Here is a 20393-nt window from a genome sequence, read left to right as displayed (position 1 = left end):
TTTAAATCTTTACTTAAAGAATATGAAACAAAACAATATTCTACTTATAGTGATTCAAAGGCTGTGTTTATAGAGAGATTCAATAGAACATTATTACATATAACAAATAAACCAATGTTCATCAATGGCGATGGTAATTGGGTAAATATATTAAATGATGCTGTTGTAACATATAACAATAACTTTCACTCAACAATTAATATGACACCAGTTGTCGCTTCTAATAATCCTGATAAAGTTAAATACACTTTTAGTTTTAAGAATTTTAAGGGTAAACCTGGCTACACCCAACCTAAACTTAAACTTGTTGATTATGTTAGAATTGTAGATAAACGTAATATCTTCTCTAGAGGTTACACTTCTAATTGAAATAGAGAATTGTTTAAAGTTAATGAAGTTCTAAAAACACATCCACCAACATTTAAAATAGAAGATATTAATGGTGAGATAATAGAAGGTAAAAATTACGAACAGGAATTATTAATATCCGAGTTTGATTTTGAATCTAATAATAAGGTTTCGGAATCATTAAATATTGACCTGCGGTCCTAAGTCTAATTATAATTCTAAGTCTAAGTCTACTTGTAAGACTAATTATAAGTCTAATTAAAAGACCAATTATTATTCTAATTATATGTAAACAAATACAAAGATGACAAGAAATAGATTCAATCAGCTAAACATAAATCAACATCAACATCAACAAACAACTTAACACTAAGTAAGGCTCGTGGGTTATTCCTAGAAGATAATGATAATATTGATATGAAGGATACCTATAAAATTACAAATGTACATCCTCCGATAGATGAAAAAGATGTTGTTAAAAAAGAGTATTGTGACAATAACTTATTATCCTCTTCTAATAAAATAGACATTTTAGGTAGAAACATAACTGAACTAAGAAAAGGTGAAATTGATAAAGTCACAACTAAAACATTACAACTAAATGAAACACAAGTTAATGATGAACTAATTAATGAGTTTATTGAATCAACAAATGAAGTCAGAAATACTGTTAAGTTTTGTAATAAAGTTGCTGCAGATACTATCTCTAAATATAATCAATTAAAACAAGAATTTGATAATAATAAGTTTAATCAGAATATCACAAACATACAACTAGATGAAATGTTTACTACTGGGCTAAAAGAATTTAAAGAATTTAATAAAAAGACTAATTCTTTTATAGATGAAGCCCTTTTAAAGAATAAAAGGACAATAGTACAATATATAATTGCTATACTTTTACGACCTACGTTAGTTGATAATAAAGAGCAAGCAAGACTTGAGATGCATTACGGTTTTAAACAAGAAGATGTAACGAAAGATATTGAGAGTTATTTTACTACTGAAAATAAGTAAAGCTATGACGGAGTATATGAGTCAACCAACAGCACCGAGTGAGAGATTACTATATCCAGATTTGTCATCAGTATCAGAAAGATTGATCCGCGAAGCGGCTGAGAAACAGATAAACGAAAAGATTCAAGCGAATAATAAATTTAACAATAATATTAACATTATAAAAGATATTAGAAATTATTATGAAACTGAAACTAATAATTATAATAAGAAGTTAAGTAGATATAAGAATTATATTAACGTAGCTGAGATAACAGAAATAGTATTATCATCTATAGCAACAACTGCAACATCAACATCAGTTGCATTAACAGGTATAGGATTAGCTTATTCTATACCAACAGCTTTTGCTACAGCAACTGTTTGTGCTTCATTATCAAAAACAATTAAAACTAAAATTAGAAATAAAATTATAAAGTATTCACAAATGTATATTTTAAATAAACAGTTTAGTGATAAGTTTAATAGACTATATACTAAATCAATGAATGATAATAAAATAGATAATGATGAGTATAATGAATTAGTTAAGGTATAAGAGGATTATAAGAAGAACAAGAAAAACAAGCTGAGTGTTTTTTAAATTAAAGTTGTTAGTGTTTAGTTATTATAAGGTATTTAATAATAATAATATTAGTTTTAATATTTATCGATAATCATAAACATAATATAAATATAATCATACTCATAATCATAATCATAAATATAATATAATCATAATCATAAACACAAACATAAACATTATCATAAATTTAATCATGATTATAATCAATTAATTATCTCTTCTTAGTACCTAAGTATAACCCTCTTCCTTTCTGTACTACCTTTATACCTTCACCAGTAGTTGCAAGTTTAATTAAATCGGGTGTGGTTGATGAGGCAGCTCTAGGGTTTCTAGATGCAGCCGCACTTCCTATTTTACTTGCTATTTCTAATGCTCTTACTGGATTATTGGCAACTTTCTTTCCAAAGTTAACTGTAGCCCTACCAACACTTTTAAAGAAATCTTTCAATTCCTCTGCTTCTATTGTTGCATCACTAACAGTCATTGACTTATTTCTGTTACATTTAACACAATTATCCTTTAACATTTTAGTACCTTTTGAAGTAATCCGTGAAGCGGGTTCCCCGATAAAACCTCTTATGTTATTAGTACCACTATAATGTCTACCTCCAACACAAAATGAATTAGTTTTGAATGAACTTATTTAAAAGACTCATTTCTAAATATAAAAAATAATGGAAGCTAAAATGTATAATCCTTCTGTTGTTATTAAGCCTAAGCCTAAGACTACGGGTTCCAGCCGCGAGTGAAGCTCGAAGCCTAAACCCAAGCCCAAGGTTAGGCCCAAGGCTAAGATTAAGCTTGAAGCTAAGGGTCTATCTCTAGAGAATAAAAAGAAATTAGATATTATTTATGCTAAGGGTTTTGTTAAGACTAGTAGGAAATAATGACAAGGACTATAGTTATAATTATAACTATGACTTAATTATAACTATGGCTTAATTATTACTAAGAATATGTCTATGATATAATATCAACCATCTTATTACCATCACTATTCACACTAATAACCTTTCTAGCTAATACTAATGCATGACATATAACATCTGCAACTGCAGCACTAAATTTAAAATTAATTTGTATTGGTTGTGGACCTATATGATCTTTTTGATATCTAGTATCGAATACATATATTCTATAGCTACTTTTGAATGTTCTATGATTTATATATGGTTTTTTATATGTGGTAGCCCATTATAATCTTTATTAAAGCTAACAATCTCTTTAAAAGCCTCATTATAATTACTGGTACCATAATTAATATTCATTCTAAGCTCGGGATAAAACTCACTACCAATCTTACAATAATATTCAGTAACATTCATTGCATCAAATGTACTTGCATCATGAGTTTGTTCACTAACATTAATATTTTCAAAACCAACTATTATATATTGTGGTCATTCCATCCCACTTTCCATACCAAGATCAAACAAGAAGCTAGTAGCATTGAGTACTTTCTTATAAAATGTTTTTCTTTCATAATAGCTAAAGTCTACCTTATTCTTTTTACTTAAACCCTTTTGCACAATAATTCTATTATCATTACTAGGATCAATACTCAGTACACACCATGATATATCTCTAATTTCTATATTACCATCATTAGGAACTGCACCAGGATTAGCATAAACTCTTTATAGAGCTCTATCATTATCATTTCTTTTTAATATTAGTTTAAATCCTAAACCATATATAACCTTTTCTAAATCATTTACAAATCCAATTAGATCACTCATCTTAATCATCAAATACATATGACCTCGTTGTGCAGCAATATGGTCACCTTTAAGTTGACTGTCTCTATTGCCTTGATTTCTAACAAAAGCACTCTCATATTCATCGCCAATACTAGTTAATAACTTATACATCAATAGATTAGGATGACAGTGATCTATATATTCAATATTCCTACCACCACTGGTTTCAAGCTTAATTGATCTAAACAATGCCATCATACCAAAATTATTTAATCTGATATTAGCATTATTAGCAAATACACCACCAGCATCATCTGATACAACAAACTCTATCTCTAGATAGGAATCATGCAAATTCAAATGATTCTCTTCTCTATTGAGAGTGATATTAATGTTAGTATTGATTGTATTCATTGTTGCTAGATTATTAGGTTTATATTTTATAATCTTACTTTTGTGTATATCATTATTATAACTATAAGTTGTATCCAAATTAAAATCCATTTTTATTAGATAAAAAATGACAGAAAATTTAATCTTATGGGAACTGCAAAAGATACATGATGCTTTAACTAAAACTAAAGAAGAACATACACTTAACTTTAGAACGATAAAGCCAACAGAAAAGTTTAATTTTAGTGAACCTATACTTAACTCATCAAAATTAGGTTTAATTATATTATCTGTTTATAATTCGGTGTTTAATGTGAATAGAGGGAATAATCAATTCTTATATGCTAGTACTGTTATAGGAGACGATGAAGCCCTACCTCAGGCTCTTAGTTCTGACCCTAACTTTACCCATAACCCTAACCCTATCTCTACCTCAAGCCCAAACATTACATCTATCCTTAATTATAATTATAAAGGAGTCCCGTTGCTACATTCAACTATTACACCGGGAGCATATCAGTTAACTGACATAGCAGAATTAATAAAGAAGAAACTGATGGTAATGTTATAATAGAACCTGATAAGAATACGATGAAATGTTTAATGGAAATAAAGGAGCACTCAGCTTTGATATAGAAAACTCAATAGCCTCATTACTAGGATTTAGAAAAATAGTATAAAAAAAAGGTAAATATAACTCTCAGAAAATTATTGATATTATGGGTTTCAATAATGTTAACATTCATTGCAATATTATGTGGAGCTAAAGATAATGATAGAGATACAGATATTTTATATAATTTTAATCTAACAGAAACACCAGGTTACTTGATAAATATTATACCAACTAATATCTGATATCGAAATATAACTAAAGATAGAATAGAATATATAGAGTTTCATATTAAAGATGAGCATGGAAGACCTATAGACTTTAATGGTGATGTATTAAGTTTTACTTTACATTTGATTTAGAAAGTATTCATAGTTAATGATATGGTTATAGTTCAACCTCTATCTATCATAATAGCCATGAACATAGAAACAATTTAACTACAAAACTCTCCGATCCCAATTAATTCTCAGTTTACCATTAATATTTCTTTTAATTATATCAATGACAATGTATACTAGCTAGAATTAGTTTTTTTTTAATAAGAATGTCTTACCACATTCACTAGGACCACATATTATACATCTAAAGTTATCTGGGAATGTGGCTTCAGTAAATATATCATCATCATTTAGCCATGATTGTAGATCATCATTTAAGTTTATAGAAATATTGTTACTAAGACATTCTTTGTTGTTAGGTTTACCCTTTTGATAGGACTTCGTCCATCCCTGAAGGGGTTCCACCGATGCTTCGCCATGTTTTTCATCAAACTGATATATAACATTATCCTTAACGTTATCATTATCATTATCATTAACATTATCATTAACATCATCTTTATTAGCAAAGCTACTTCTTAGATCATTGTCAATATCAATGTCATTATCACTATCATTAGCATTATCATTATCTTTATCATTATCAATGACATCATCATTATCATCAACATTAACATTATCTTTATCATTAACATTATCATCAGCATTATCATTAACATTACAACCTCAACAAAAACACCCATTATATATTCTTGGATATTTACATTGATTAACTAGAATATTCAAAGCACTTTTAATTCTAAATCCTCTATCAATAAGATAGATCATGTATAAACAGTAAGCCCCACAAAAAGATTCATCATATTGTTGTATTCTCTCATTAGAGCCTAGATCAACATATTCTTCTAAAAATATTTGTGGTGTTTTATAGCTAAAAATATAGTTATAGTGTGTAAAGATGACAGAGACTGGATAGATCCTGAGTCTAATAAATTTTATACTGGGCTTAATAAATGTGATATAAATATGATCACAAAAAATAATATGCATAAATTTCAAAATTGTGTAATAGTACTTGATGATATGGGTGATAGATTAAATAAGGATACGGCTTATTATTTTACTGAATGTAGACATTATAACATTCAAATGATTTTAATGTGTCATAAACCAGCTCAAATAATTAATACAGCAAGAATGAGTTGTGATACTATTTATTTAACATTTTATAATGGACCTGATCTATTTAAAAACTTTAATGAGATATATAAATGTGAACATGACTTTAGTAAAATAATTAGTGAGTTAAATAGTAACCATTATAATCGTACAGATGGAATGTCAGATGAACTTCGTTATGGTATAATTAAATATAATAAAAAGGAAAATACTTTTATTATTATTAATAGTAATAGAACAAGGATATATGATTCAAGAGTTGGTTTCCTTGATTTAAATGCTCTTAGTTTAAAAGATGAATTAGAAAGAGAAGATATAAATAAACTTATAGCATATATGAAACCACTAATGATTAATGCAACAGATAGAAATGTTATTAGTCATGATAATTATCAGTTTTATTTTAATAAACTTCTTACTTTAAATAATATCAAAATATAGAATGGTGTTCTAACTAAAGAAATGATTATGTGAAAGGATATAAAAAGTTTATCAACTATTGGTGGAATTATAAGCTCAGGTTTAATTATATTTAGTTATATTTATCCTGATATAATATCAAGAAATGCTGGGAGTGTAGCAATGGGAGGAAGCACAATGTTGAGTAGAGTAAATACATTGGTTAATGTTGGATATGGAGAAGAGTTGGATAATGATCCACGAAGTAGCTTTGCTAATAGTGAAACACGGGCGAAGTCCAAGTCACGAAATACAATGCAAGAGGAATATATAAATTAGTGTAACTGTGACTTCGTCAATGGAGAGATGGGAATTTTGAATAGAAAGAGGGGAAAGTTTTTAACCAGACTATATGGAAATAATGAAGAATTTAGAGAAGAGGTTATAAATTTTGTTAAAGATAAAAAAGAATTAGACCTTGATTTGATTTTAGATAAGAGATGTAAAACTAATACACTCAATACTTTAGGAAATAAATATTTAGCAGAGTGTATCACATCTAAAGATAATACTAAAGATTTAATTGAAATCATGGCTAAGTATTACCCCGTGAAGCAGTTCCACTGATAGACAAAGTCCAATGATTAGGTAAATATTAAAGTTTACCCTATTAGAAATGCTTTTACAATGTTTAGAGTGTAACTATAAAAACGGAAACATTGCTGTTTTAAAATATCATTATGAATCATGTCATAAAGATAAAACTGATAAATGTATGTGTGGTAATATAATACTAAGTGGTATTTGTGCTAATGATTTTTCTCCATGGGGTTGTTCTTTAAAAAATGAATCTACTTCTAGTTCTAGTTCTAGCTCTAGTTCTAGCTCTCGTTCTAGCTCTAGCTCTAGCTCTAGCTCTAGCTCTAGTTCTGGTTCTGGTTCTAGTTCTGGTTCTAGTTCTGGTTCTTGTTCTGGTTCTAGTTCTGGTTCTATCTATGACTCCAACTCTAACTCAGATCCTAGCCATAACCTTAACCCTAACATTAACCCTAACCTTAACCCTAACCTTAACCATAACCCCAACCCTAACCCTAACCTTAACCCAAAAGTCTTAACTAGAAATTGTAATAAATGTAATTATGTAAAACCACTAACTGATTTTGATGAGAGTAAGAATACATGTAGAAGTTGTACTTCAGCTAAAGTTAATTGTCCATATTGTACATCTGTTGTGAGATATGATGGGATACGGGCTCATGTAAAGAAACAACATCCAGATGTAGAATTAACTAAAGGATTTAGTAGAAGCTTATTAGATAAAAGACTGTATCATTTCTTATTAATAATGGAATAAATATAGAAAAAGTTAAAGAAAATATAAATTTATTGAAGAGTATAGATAAGTTGAAATAAAAAGTAAAAAAAAAATAATAAAAATATCAAAAAGAGGGAATCACTCTTTAAGAGCGAAAAAGAGCGATCTTTCTACCGGGGGATCACTCCGAATAAGAGTGAATCGCTCTTAAAGAGCGAAATGTAAATTTTGCTTTGATTTTTTGATTTTTTGTTTTATTTTTGGTTTTAATTGATTTTTTTTATTGAATTTAGAGCTAATATATAGTAGTGGATAAAACAAGGATTCCAACAAACAGTAAAATTTAGCCCGATTCGACATGCGCGATTAGCGTTAGGAGAAAGGGACAAATTTTACTGGTGGTTGGAATCCTTGTTTTATCCACTACTAATATTGAGCAACGTTTTACGTATTTTTGGTGTTAAAAAGTTGGGTATAATCTGACATTTTTAAAAATATATGGAAGTTTTTCCATTACTCTCGGAAAAAATCATTTTGTTAATCCTAGTCTATGAGATAACTTTAAAGGCAAAGTTTCATTGCATAAAGTTTTATAAACTTTTAATGTTACGATCGGAAGAGTCGGATAACAAAATTCTGTAGAATTTCTGCTCATATTGTTCTGATTTCTAATTTTTATAAAGAAGTAGTTCTTATGCTTTTTAATTCCTCTCAAATGAAGTTTTTAGCAATTATATTAGTCCTGTGGTCTTTTTCCGCTTGAAGTTTTCCTTAAGTGCCTATTAAATTTTGGTCCTCAAAAACGTGATAAACAGGTAAGGCCCGGAGAGCATTAGTTGGCTGAGCAGTTTTCTTAGGGCCTTACACATTACTAGTCTCTAGGTATGCGGCTCACAAAACTGTTTTGTATGGAGACGTTATTGGGTTCTGTTTAAAGTGGAATTCAGCTAAATAAATTGTAGAATTGAGAGGATAATCTTTGTTGCAAATTTTTGCGACTCCATTTGTTACGTTTCCACGAAACGCGAAAGAGTCATTTTTGTCAAACCTTACTATATATTATTGGAATTAAATTCAACAAATAGGGAGTCTCAAGCGGTCAAAAGGACTGAACAATCTGTTTAGCAATTATTAGGGGAGCTTGTTCCCCAGGTTTAGACCGCGACTTTAGAAAAGACTCAAAATTTCTAGTGAGGGGGGTCTTTCTTTCATTGACTAAAGTTCGGCTAAAATTACACAGTCCAGCTCCTAACTTCAAGTCCAGAAATTGTTTTATGGTTCCAACTCTCCGCTAAAGTGAGAGCTGAAGTCATTTCATAAGTCGAGGTGGTAAACGTGAGTCGTAATGTTGACACATTTTAGGTTAATGCGAGTATTCCTCCGAAATACAATACCTACACAATGGACGTCAAGCAGATGTTCTCTGAAGGTGGCAATTGGGAACCTAATCTGAGATTCACTGTTAACAAAATACGACTGCTCATTATCAGGACAATAGGTGGTCAAAATGAACAGTGGTCAGTGATTATTTCCGTATCATCCCAGAACCTTAAAGCTCAGTTGAATTGAATCTTGGGCGCAGAATGGGATTATTTTCATTCACCTTATCTTCATTACTTGTTCACTTATATGTTGAGCCAAAAAACTTAAAAAAAATAAAGCCGTCCTGTCCCAAGGTCTACTTGGGGTCTGTTTGGTCTGTCTCAGGTTCTGGCTTGGGTCCGTTTACTGTCCCTGGGGTCCAAGTTCTGTTCGGTGTGGCAAACAAAGGTTGACTAAGTTGTCTTCAGACTGGCTTCGGTCTGTTCGGTCGAGAGGGTGTCCCAGGTTGAGATGTGCGTCAACGATCAGACATTTAAAAACGCATGCGGGTGGTATAGTGCGTTTTTGATTAAATGGCGTCACTTGGGACTTTTTCATCTGGCTCTGTGTCTTGTCCTGCGTCTTTTCAATCTGGTTGCTAGAAACAGTCTGATCAGTCTGGCCCAGAGTCTGTTCTTGGGTCTGTTAAGTCTAGTTCAGGCTCTGGTTTGGGCCATTCAAATGACCTGGTTGACCAAAGTCTGTTGGTTTTGGCACATTCCTGGCTTTCGGTACCTTCGATCTGAAGCCCCGTATATGACGCAGGCCCGTCTGGCTCATATCTTTTTTGGGTCGATGACCTCATTCTCTTACATAATATATCGCTTTGCACAAACTGGGACACCTCGCAGGAAGCATCACCCAGAGAAAAGAGTGTAATAAAAGGTTGTACATATAGCGTATTTTTAAAAGTGTATTAAGAGTGGACTAAAGAGTGTAAATAGTGTACAAAAAAGTGTAATTTTATTAAAATTACAACCTTACACTCTTTTCTTTGCTAATTAAGAGATGATTCGGCTTCTACACCCTTATTATCGATTAATAACGGTGGAATACGGGTGAACGCCGTAGAATTCCTTAATTTGCGTTAAAATTGGCATAAGCAGACACTGCGGGTAAGTTAGATAATTTAAGTCAGGTTATTTATGTTAAGTTAGGTATTTGAGTTTAGTCTTCTCTAATAAACGGTCATTGTTTTGAAGGCGGTAGAGAGGCAATATGAGTGATATATCTTCAAGAAACAAATTACTGAACAAAAGCGAATTTAGCTGTAAATATATTTCGGTTACTTAGCAAAGTTGTATATGCGAATCGGGCCAAAACCCAAATGAGTAATTTAATTTTAGAAAAGCAATAAAGAGCAAACTTGAATTTAGAAGTGAACCAGATGTTTTGAAGAGAAACCGAATTTGGATTTGAAGTGAAGCAACTTATTTCTACGAGAGATAAACAAAATAGTCACTTTAAAAAATGATGGAGAGGTGCCGTTCACTCCCCCTTTGGTAGTTATATTAGGCGGACGTTAACCAAGTTTTAATGGCATGTAGATCTAATGGTACTCTCGAGCTTGCATAGTTTTTGGGACAAAAGCAATCTGTGTTATTGGTTCTAGTTTTTCGAAAAAAGGGTTTAAGAGGTTTTTAGGTTGTTTAATACAGATAAAAATAGTGTGTTTTCAAAACAGGGTTTTCAGAACTTGATATTGAAAAAGAGATTTCTCAAAAATTTGCAGTTGGATTAACCTGAAAGATTGTAGAAAGACTAATTCCAACGCGGGGAATCCGAATTTGGATTTGGTTTTGAAATAAGACAAATCCCCAAGGAACCACCACTCGCCAGAGCTGCGGGACGTCAAAAATTGAATTGCTCGTGGATTATTGGTAGCAGCGTGTTGATTTTTAAAGGGCTAGCGTAACTTTTGAAGGGCTTTCTGCTTCTAATGGTGCTATTTTTTACTTCCGAGTGCGACCGAAAATCGATGCTTTGGGATGACCAGAGTAAAGACAAGCGGAAATTGACCTTTTCGAGCGGCCGACTGACTTTGAGTTGATAGAAATATGATAACCTGAGATATTTTGTAACACAAAAAAATCCACTGTAGTCAAATTTGACGAAATCGGATTTTTTGAGTTTCGGCATCCACGACTCCTTAAATAAATTCAAAATGCAAAAGAATCGAAACGGATAAAACTAGGACAATAATTTTTGGCATGCCACTAGTAGGCATTCCACCGTTTTAAATATTTTCATCCTAAGTTATTTTGGCTACTAGAACACGAGATATGATCTTTTCAGCTTCGATTCCTTGCTGAACACCAACAAAATAGTGTACATGCACTGCTCATGTCCTATTAGGAATTAGGCCGTAAAAATTTGTAAGTAAACGCCTTTGTGGATGAACTTTCTGCATCGAAAAAAATTCTTTTTTAACATTTTGAAGCCCCATCTAAGATAAGTGACCACTGATTGAGCCCTTTCAAATAGAGAGGTCAAATTGTGGGTTTCTAGGAGAATTGGTCTTTCTGGCATGTAGAATGACAGCGAATTGCATGAAATGGGTTGAAAATTGGGAATAACAATTGCTCTTAGTTTTAGGGATGAGTTAAGTTATTTATTAAACAAATGGTGTTTGACAGGAAATGATTGCAGCTAGTTTATTTTGAAATGGGAAATGGATTGAGAAAAGTTTTTCACCGCAACGTTTGATGTCAACTAACCAAACTGTACTGGAAATGACATGTGCAAAATTTGTGATGAAATGGAGTGTGATAAGAGTCCAAAGGTCGTTTATTTAAGAGAAAGTAAATATTGATTAATGGTTTGTAGCAGTTGAATGACAGAGCATTATTTTGCAAAGATTTAATTACACAGTAAATAGAGTCCTCCAACAGAATGTGAAAATTTCAAGTGTAAGTTGCAATGTTTACTTTAAGAGATTAAAGTTTGTTTGCTTAAAATGAGAGCGTGTTGGTTGAGTATAAATTGAAGTGACACAGAGAGATGAGATTTGGCAGACAGGTATTTGGCGAATTTTGGACCCAGTTGGGATTTTTGCGCAAGCCAGAGAGAGCAGTTGGCTTAGTGGAACTAAACTCTGGAAGCCAGTGTCAATAAGCAGAACAGAAACTTTAAGAGTTTAGTAAGACTGAACTAGTAGTTTATAATTGCAAGACCAGTTGGGACACTGTGATTTAATTGTTTTAATTCATTTGGGCAGTGAACCACGGATTTTTTTTTTGTTATTTTAAATACTATTATATATCATCTCGAGTTTGTAATTTCCATTGATGTGCGAGTAATTATCCATATAACAAGAATTGAAATTACGAGCAACAACAGGAATTAACTTATTTCAAGGCAATCTAGTCTGCAACAGCGTAAAAGAGTGGAAGCGGGGAAAAAGCAGACTAACAAAGTAGCTCTTGCTTCACGATTTCAAAACACTTGGCTCATTTTATTTGATCGATCTTCTTGGCGACAGAGACCCTCAATGTTGGCCTAGCAGAAATTCAGAAGACGACAAATGCCTCGGCCGGGGTACGAGATCGTAAAATAGTTCAACTTTGTGATAAATCGTTTATGTTCTCTATACTTACTCAATGCGTCTATTTCCGCTGATTTAGTCGTGATGGCAGCCCTCCCAACTACCCATCGCATCACCCCCACTTCCGTTCACATACAGTCCATTTTTACTTTAAACCTCTTTTGCCGCTTTTAAACCCTTATTAACAAATATTTCACATCAGAGGAGAATACGAGCAAATAAACAACCTTCTTAAACACAGTTTTTGAAGTTTTATGCTTCTTTTATTTTGTGTTAGTTTTTAGTATAGAACTCACTGCGATTTATCAACTTAAAAACTTAGCAAATTTTATAATAATATAGAAAACCGTTAATATGAATCTAGCATTGTTGTTATTATGGAGATATATCACTTTAAGAAGATATATCTGCTATGACAAGCACATAAAATCTCCGAACATTTTCAGCACCAAGCCGGAGAAATTGAGCCTCTCCTTGACCGTGGACAAATCGAACCCAAGCCAGTTTCTTTACGAAGTTGGCACGACCATCACGTGCACGAAAACCTGGCAAAATTGCATGAAAGACAACAAAATGATCGGAGAGAACAAGTTTGAATACCTCAAGACATCAATGGCCATGGCTTGTTACTTGTGTTTTCAAATAACAATCATTTCATATGATAAAGACCGGCCAGATATCGAAACAAAATGCAGTAAGAAATCAGGGATCTAGTCTGGAGTCTGATTCGCCCCCCCCCCCCGCCCCCAGTGTTTTTTATGACCCCCAGTTACAATTTCTATGTTGTTATATAGCACGTTACTATGTAAGGAAATAGCACGTGCGTCTGGGGGTCATAAAAAATTTTTGCTCACTAAGCTGGGGGGGGGGGGGGGTGTGCGAAACAGAAGAGATTCTCAGAAAGTTTTATTTGCTCTCAAGGTTTGAAGCAATTTTTTGGCTCCCGTCAGTCTTTAAAGCTAGAAAGCAGTAGCCAAGTGCTTACAATTCCATAAGACTTTGAATTGTATTGGGCGCTGATTTTTTTTAAAGAGCTGTTCACTCATTTTGATCTTTTTCGGAGTCACTTTAGAGGGATGATATTGATCACGTCAAAAAAGAAGTGAAGTGAAGAAACGTGTATGGTTTTGTGGTGAGAAGTTATTGAACAAGAGTTAGAAAACCGAATTTGAAGAAAAAAATGCCTTCTTGATAACGTTTTTTTAATAGGACACATGCCAGCAGCTTGAAAGCAATGCGACGAATGTTAGTCTGTAATGCCCTCTAACTTTCTGTTGAAGCACTTCTTATAAAAAAACAAAAAATCAAGCTGGCATGTTGAGCAGATAGTGGTATCAAGTTTTAAAGAGAAGAGTTTTCAAGACATTTTTGAACTAGAATTGAGAGTAAAGTTTGGCTAAAAAACTGCTCTTTGGGTCAATTTTGGGTCAAACAATTTTGTGGGTCAATTCATACCACAGAGATAATTCTGCAACGCTGCCTCTGAGTTTGGTTAATGGTTTTTCAGACCAATGTGGAGACGATTCGAATTCGGAAAGCTGCTCCTATTGCAGATATAGTACTGCTGTCTTTGGAGTACACACGCGTAAGTGTTTTCTCTAATCTTATACTATACATAGTTTGTTATTCAACAAATAACACACAGATTTCATCAACTCATTTTTTAATAGCTGCAAAGCGGTGGCTGGGGCTACTATTGGTCGTCTCTTGGCCTTTCAAAATTCCAGGAATGTGAATTGTTTAGTGACAAAATGTCCATTTTAATGATCAGTTCACAAATTTTTGTGCTTTTCAATAGCCGCGTCAGCAATTCCAGGCGGCTATTATTGCGCTCTTAATTTTTTTTTACAATTCAAAGAATTTGAAATGTATTGAGGCGCTGTCTTTTTTAAGATCTGTTCACACATTTTCATGATTTTTGAAGTCAAATTGGAGTAGTGATTTTGGTCTCGCTGAAACGGGAAGTGGAGCGAAAAGCGAGTGGTTTTTTTGGCGTGAAATTTTTTAGCTCTAATTTTAAAGTAGAGGGAGAAAACGGTGTTTGAACAAAAATTCACTTTCTCGCTAGTGGTTTTTTTTGTTGACATGCGGCAATTTCACTTTGATTGCTAGTGTTTTTTTTTCGATTTTTTGAATCGGATTTTTTTTTCTAAATGGTTCATCCTAAATGGTTCATCTAAATGGAGTTTTTTCGTTAGAACCAAATTTCATTTTCTTGCTATTGGTTTTTCGCTCACATGCGTCATTTTGATTTAGATTTTCTGTTTTCTTTTGTTTTTTGAACTGATTTCTTTTAAAAATTGTTTTTCCAATTGTTTTTTATTGAAATTGTTTTTTATTTCGTCTAACAGATTTTTGTTTCGTTTTACCCTGACTTCTTGAAATTGACTTTTTCAATGACTTCAGTGACATCTACTGCTTTGCAGTTAAAATTTGTATTCGCGACGTCATTTCTGCTCTTAGGTCAATTACGTGACTTACCTCAAAGGAAAAATGACTTCTGAACTCACTTATGGAACATTAAGTTTTATGAAAATTTGCTAATTAAAGGTCAATAGTGTGCATCTAAGTAGTGCCAAATTTATGTGTCATAATTCCTGAGTAATAGCGTCTTGTGCTTCAATATCGAATATTAATTTTGAAAAAAAAAACTCCATCAGGGCTTTTTCCTTGTAGAGCAAATGTGGCTCATAAAAATGAAAGTCTAAATCTAACCCAAAAAGTCTAGTGGTATCTTAAAAAGTTGGTGGTCGATCTGTCAATCTTATTTCTTTAGTTGTTCAATTCAAGGTAGGCCACAAGCGTCTTTTGCGGTTGTTTTCCGGCAATCTGCGGCTGTGTTTGAATTCGCGTTAAAGTGATGAATTTGGTTGCGCTAAAACAGGAAGTAGAAAAAAAGCAAGTGGTCTTGCGGCGTGCGTTTTTTGACACTCTAATGTTAAAGCAGGGTGCAAAAACGGTGGTTGAAAAAAAATTTGCCTTCTCGCTAGCGGTTCTTTTTTCACATGCGGAAAAACTGATTATAATTTTTTTGTTTAGTTTTTTATTGTGTTTTTTCTAAATGGTTTTCCCAATCCATTCATAGTCCACTCCAGTTCTAATACAGTGTTTAGTTAATGAAAATTCCTCGAATGATTGGCCAGGATTTGTTGTGCTATGTTTTTTTATTTCGTTTTCCAGATTTTGTTAAGAACAATTGCTGTAGGAACAATTTAAATCTGGTTTTTGGTCAATTAATCATTCATGCACGTTCGACTGAATTATAAATCTTAAGTGAGGAATTTTTCTGTTCATTCGCTTGATTAAGTTTTTTGGTCACACCTGACTTAGCTCATTCTCAAAAATGATTTCCCACTATCAAACTGCCTTTTCCTTACTTCAATTCAATGATATAAGGTTTAATGAGTGTGTGTGTGTGTGTGTGTGTGTGTGTGTGTGTGTGCGTGCGTGCGTGCGTGCGTGCGTGTGTGTGTGTGTGCGCGTGTGCGTGTTACAATAAATGAAATTTATTTGAGGTCAGATAATAGAACCAGCAATAAAAAATACAGATACAAGGCTATTTTGTGGCAATCTGGCAGCTATGTTAAATTTTAGCAATAAAAATTTCAACAAGTACTAAACTTAAGAAACTATTAGGAAAATTTTATGGAGCCGTCTTATAGATATAAAGCTATTTTGCTATTTTGCAATGACTTTTTATTCGGCAATTATTAATGCGAGGGTCTTTACTGCTATTGGCTTTCTTTTTCAAATTAAGGCCTTTTTATCTAATTGGCACATTGCTAAAATCTGACCTTTTGTCCTCAGAAACGGAATAAACAACTAAATCCCAGAGGCCAAGTCACTAAGCAGCTCTCTGAGTGTACAAAGAACGGAATCTGCTGAGAAGACGCAAATTAATGTTGTAGAAGGCAGTTTTTGAGTGCAGCTTTGACTCCTCCAGCCCGAGCTAATAGACTGGACAGTTTCGTGTGCGTCTTCTGTCTAGCAAATGCCAGAGTTTGGTCTGGTACTTACGCATTTTTAATATGATCTGTCTAGCTCTTTTTTCTCCCTAGTTCTTTTTTGGTTGGAACCATACCTGTTTTTGGGTCTGTTGGGTCTATTCGAATCTATAGCGTGGACAAATGAAAGCTGTGTCAACTGGACCACTTTACCCCCACTCCATATTCCCTACAATAAAATCGCAATTTTTAAAATTACCCTATTCTTAATAATAAAGCTGTGTGTTATTCCCGGTGAAATGTAAAAACATGAAACCGATTTAATCCTGATTCTATCAGGTTGGAAATTTTCATTAAAAGTTTGCTGTAGTTGTTTTTATTTGTGTTACAAGTATGCTTGTAACCATCTGGTTAAAATTTTAAATTGCCCGTTTGAATTGGAAATATTTTTTTCAGCGACTCCAAAGTTGAGAGACCTCAAATGTATAACAGTTGATTTTGTGAACGGAGTAATCACATTCACGATGACAGTTGATTACTTCGAGCCAGACATAGTCCAGCTGCAGTACTCAGTTGGTAAGTAAACAATTTTTTTTCTGAAAAAAATTTTGATATCCATCATGCTAGATCTTGCAAGCCTCTTGCAAGATAAAAGTATCAATTGTAGCAATCCTGCAAGAGTAGGGAAAGGGAAAGTGCTTTTTGAATTTTATAATTTGAATTATACAATTTTAAAAATTGTTTGGACTACTACAATTTACTGATGAACACTAAGTGACAAATTGATGTTATAATAATAATAATATTTATCGGATAAAAGTCCCTCAGTAACCGTTCGTGAATATTGCTTACTTTAAATGCCTATAATTGCTTCGGAATTTTAGAACTCGAGCTCGCGTGTCACCGTCACAATTATTCACTATTCAAGTTTTAGACAAAATGCGGATAAATGTGACTAAAGAATGCCTTAAATGTCCGTTTAGGGCGAAAATTTCTAACAATGTACGATTGGCGACGTAATGTGATGATCACCCATTTATTTTTTTTAACAAAAAATTACTTAAATTAGCCGTTATGCTTAATTATTCGATTGTTTCCTTCCAAAAAGAATTGATGTTCTTACCCCACTCGAGGAAACCAGTCGAAACAGTTCAATTTATTTTAAGAAATTGCCACTGCCTATTGAAAAGGAGTTTCGTTTCTCATTACTTAAGATCTTGAACGCACACGAACTGAAATATGCCACCTAGTTCACAGTTCTCAGTTTAATTATCAGGAGACGATGTCATGAAATTATCCGAAAATTCAAGAATTTCTGGAAAAACCGGTCGAAAACTTGCATTTCCTTGGCTGAAATGCACTCATAAGCATTCATATCTTTACAGTACTTGTGAAAAACGATAATTTATAATTGGAATTTTGACATGTTGTTTATAACTTTTCAATTAGAAACTAAGAGCTGTATTTTAGTAATGGATTATAATTTCAAAGGGACACTTTATTTTGATAAGATAAATGCGACTGCAACAAACTGAAGCCAGATTTGTCTCTAAAATTTGTAGTAATATGGAGAGCCGGATTAAATGTTTATTAGGAGCAAATAAGGAACTGTAAACTCCAAACGTCAATATATTATCGGCGCAATACATATTATTTTTCTCATTTACGTGATAATCTATTTTCAAAGATCTGATCTTAATTTGTACTTAAAAGTCATATAAGTTGTTAACGCACAAGGCAACTCGGTAATGTGCAATTGCACATAAGGTTCCGACCCCGCTCATCCACAATTTTGGCATGATTGTCTACCAAATGACGAACATAGAAAAACCCAAAAATTCAAGTATTTTTTGGTGTATCAACAAAAAGATAGCCTCCAAAGCAAATAACTCAGTGGTGGAGTGAAAAATGGTGCATTAGATTGATGAGATGTGCAAATAATCAGAAAGCGAGTCAAGACGAACAGTAATATCAAACAACAACAACAACAACAACAATAACAACAAAAATTAATTACATCCAAAATTTCATGTCCGTTTTAAAAAACAAAACTTAATAACAAAGTCAAAATAGCGTCAGATAAAACTGATATTAAACAAAAACACTTTTAATTCAGCAGAAAAGATATGGGACTACTCAATAAAAAAGGCTTGGTAATAATTAGACAATAAGGAACAAAAACAGTAAAGTTGTAAAATTCGCTTATTTTTTAAAACAATTAATTTCAAAGTAATGAAAACCATTAGAGATCAACTAAAATATCTCTAATGATTTTCATTGCTTTGAAATTTTTTTTATGGAAGGAACTAAGAACTGCCAGTATTCAATTTTTTTGCGTTTAAAAAAAACAACAAAAAGAACAAACAAAAAGAACAAAAATTCAATTGAAACTTGGCAGGTAACGCTTTCAAGACCATAAAGCCATACTATGGAAATCAAAAGTCAAAATATGTTCAATTGCACATTCTGCGAGCACCGATAATGTATTATGTAACCTCTCGTTAATGAAGCTAGGTAGAAAGTAGATAAAAATGAAAAAAAAGTGCAAAATTATTAACACTTTAATCTTTTTTTCGAGCAAAAATTTCCAAAGACATGAAAGCCATTAACTACAGAATGAAATAATTAAATAGGTCCTTTTTTCTTCCAAAGCAAGCACCTGAGATTTGAAATGACCCAGAATATATCTTATGTCTACAAAAAGAACTTCAAACATGACAAAAATCAAAAATTAGTTTACTTTTTTTTCCTTGTCGAAGCCAGGAAAGTCAACCAATTCTTTAAAAACATTAGATTATGTGACACCAATCCCTCTTGAAACCTTCTTTTGACAACAATAATGCCATATTTGGCTCGTAATAAACGAGGCTAGATAACAAACTGACAATAAATGGAGCAAAATTGCGAAGTTACAAAGTGTCTTTTTTTATTTTAGAAAACAATTGTTTTCAGAGTCATGCTAGCCATCAGCCATCTACTAATATCAGAATATCGGAACATCTATTCGTTCATGAAAAGCCAATAAAACTGGCCCATTGTTGTTGAATTGTTGTACCTCTAAAAAGACAAAGTAAAAAAGACAGCTGAAGACAAAATTTAAAAAATCAAATAAATTCTTCGAGAAAGTAGTGTCGAAGCCGCTAAAATCATAATCTATATCTTCCAGGATTTTAATATTATCATTTGTGCCTTATTTTGAAAACCAATATTGATAAATATGAACTGTCAAAAACGTGATAATGTGACAAAACTAGACAACGAGAAAAATGGGCAAATACCTAAAAAAAATTTTTAAAAAAATGTGAAATCTAGTAATATCAGATCCAGAAAACCATAAATTAAGGCGTAAAACCGCAATAAAGGTTGAATTTTATTTCAATAGAAGGAAAAAGCAGTCTTTCAATGCTGACAATAAGCTACAAGTTGACAAAATTAAGAGAAAAATAGAGGCAAAGTTCTATAAGTCATTACTTTTTTAAAAATCCAATAATTATAAAAGTCAAAACAACCATGAGCTTTCAAGTAATCATCTAGATACAACAATGTGGAGCTATTTAGGAATCCAATTGTACCAATCACTAGTGAGCTTTGTTTTGAAGTTTTTCTGTCATTTAATTAATGTAGAAAAGATCGATTTTTTTTTATAAAAAAGATCGGCTGATTACAATCCGAATCATTTTTGGATTATACTAGTCCACGATTGGTCCAAAACTAGCCCTGCTAATATTGTTTT

At 32.4% G+C, this 20393-nt stretch overlaps 1 protein-coding gene across 1 annotated transcript in view; it reads left to right on the top strand.

Moving 5' to 3' along the window:
* The window catches only part of LOC142344558 (uncharacterized), a 65806-nt gene extending 56427 nt beyond the window's left edge, over positions 1-9379 (top strand). Inside the window, exon 12 of the mRNA XM_075396324.1 lies at positions 9173-9379. Coding sequence (XP_075252439.1) covers positions 9173-9379 — 207 coding nt within the window. The remainder of the gene's footprint in view (positions 1-9172) is intronic.
* The last annotated feature ends 11014 nt before the right edge of the window (positions 9380-20393 follow it).

The sequence above is a fragment of the Convolutriloba macropyga genome, chromosome 1 (genome assembly GCF_964194025.1).
Source record: "Convolutriloba macropyga chromosome 1, txConMacr16.3, whole genome shotgun sequence".
Classification (NCBI taxonomy): Eukaryota; Metazoa; Xenacoelomorpha; order Acoela; family Convolutidae; genus Convolutriloba; species Convolutriloba macropyga.
Note: the sequence above shows the minus strand (reverse complement) of the source record. Positions and strands in the feature narration are given on the sequence as shown.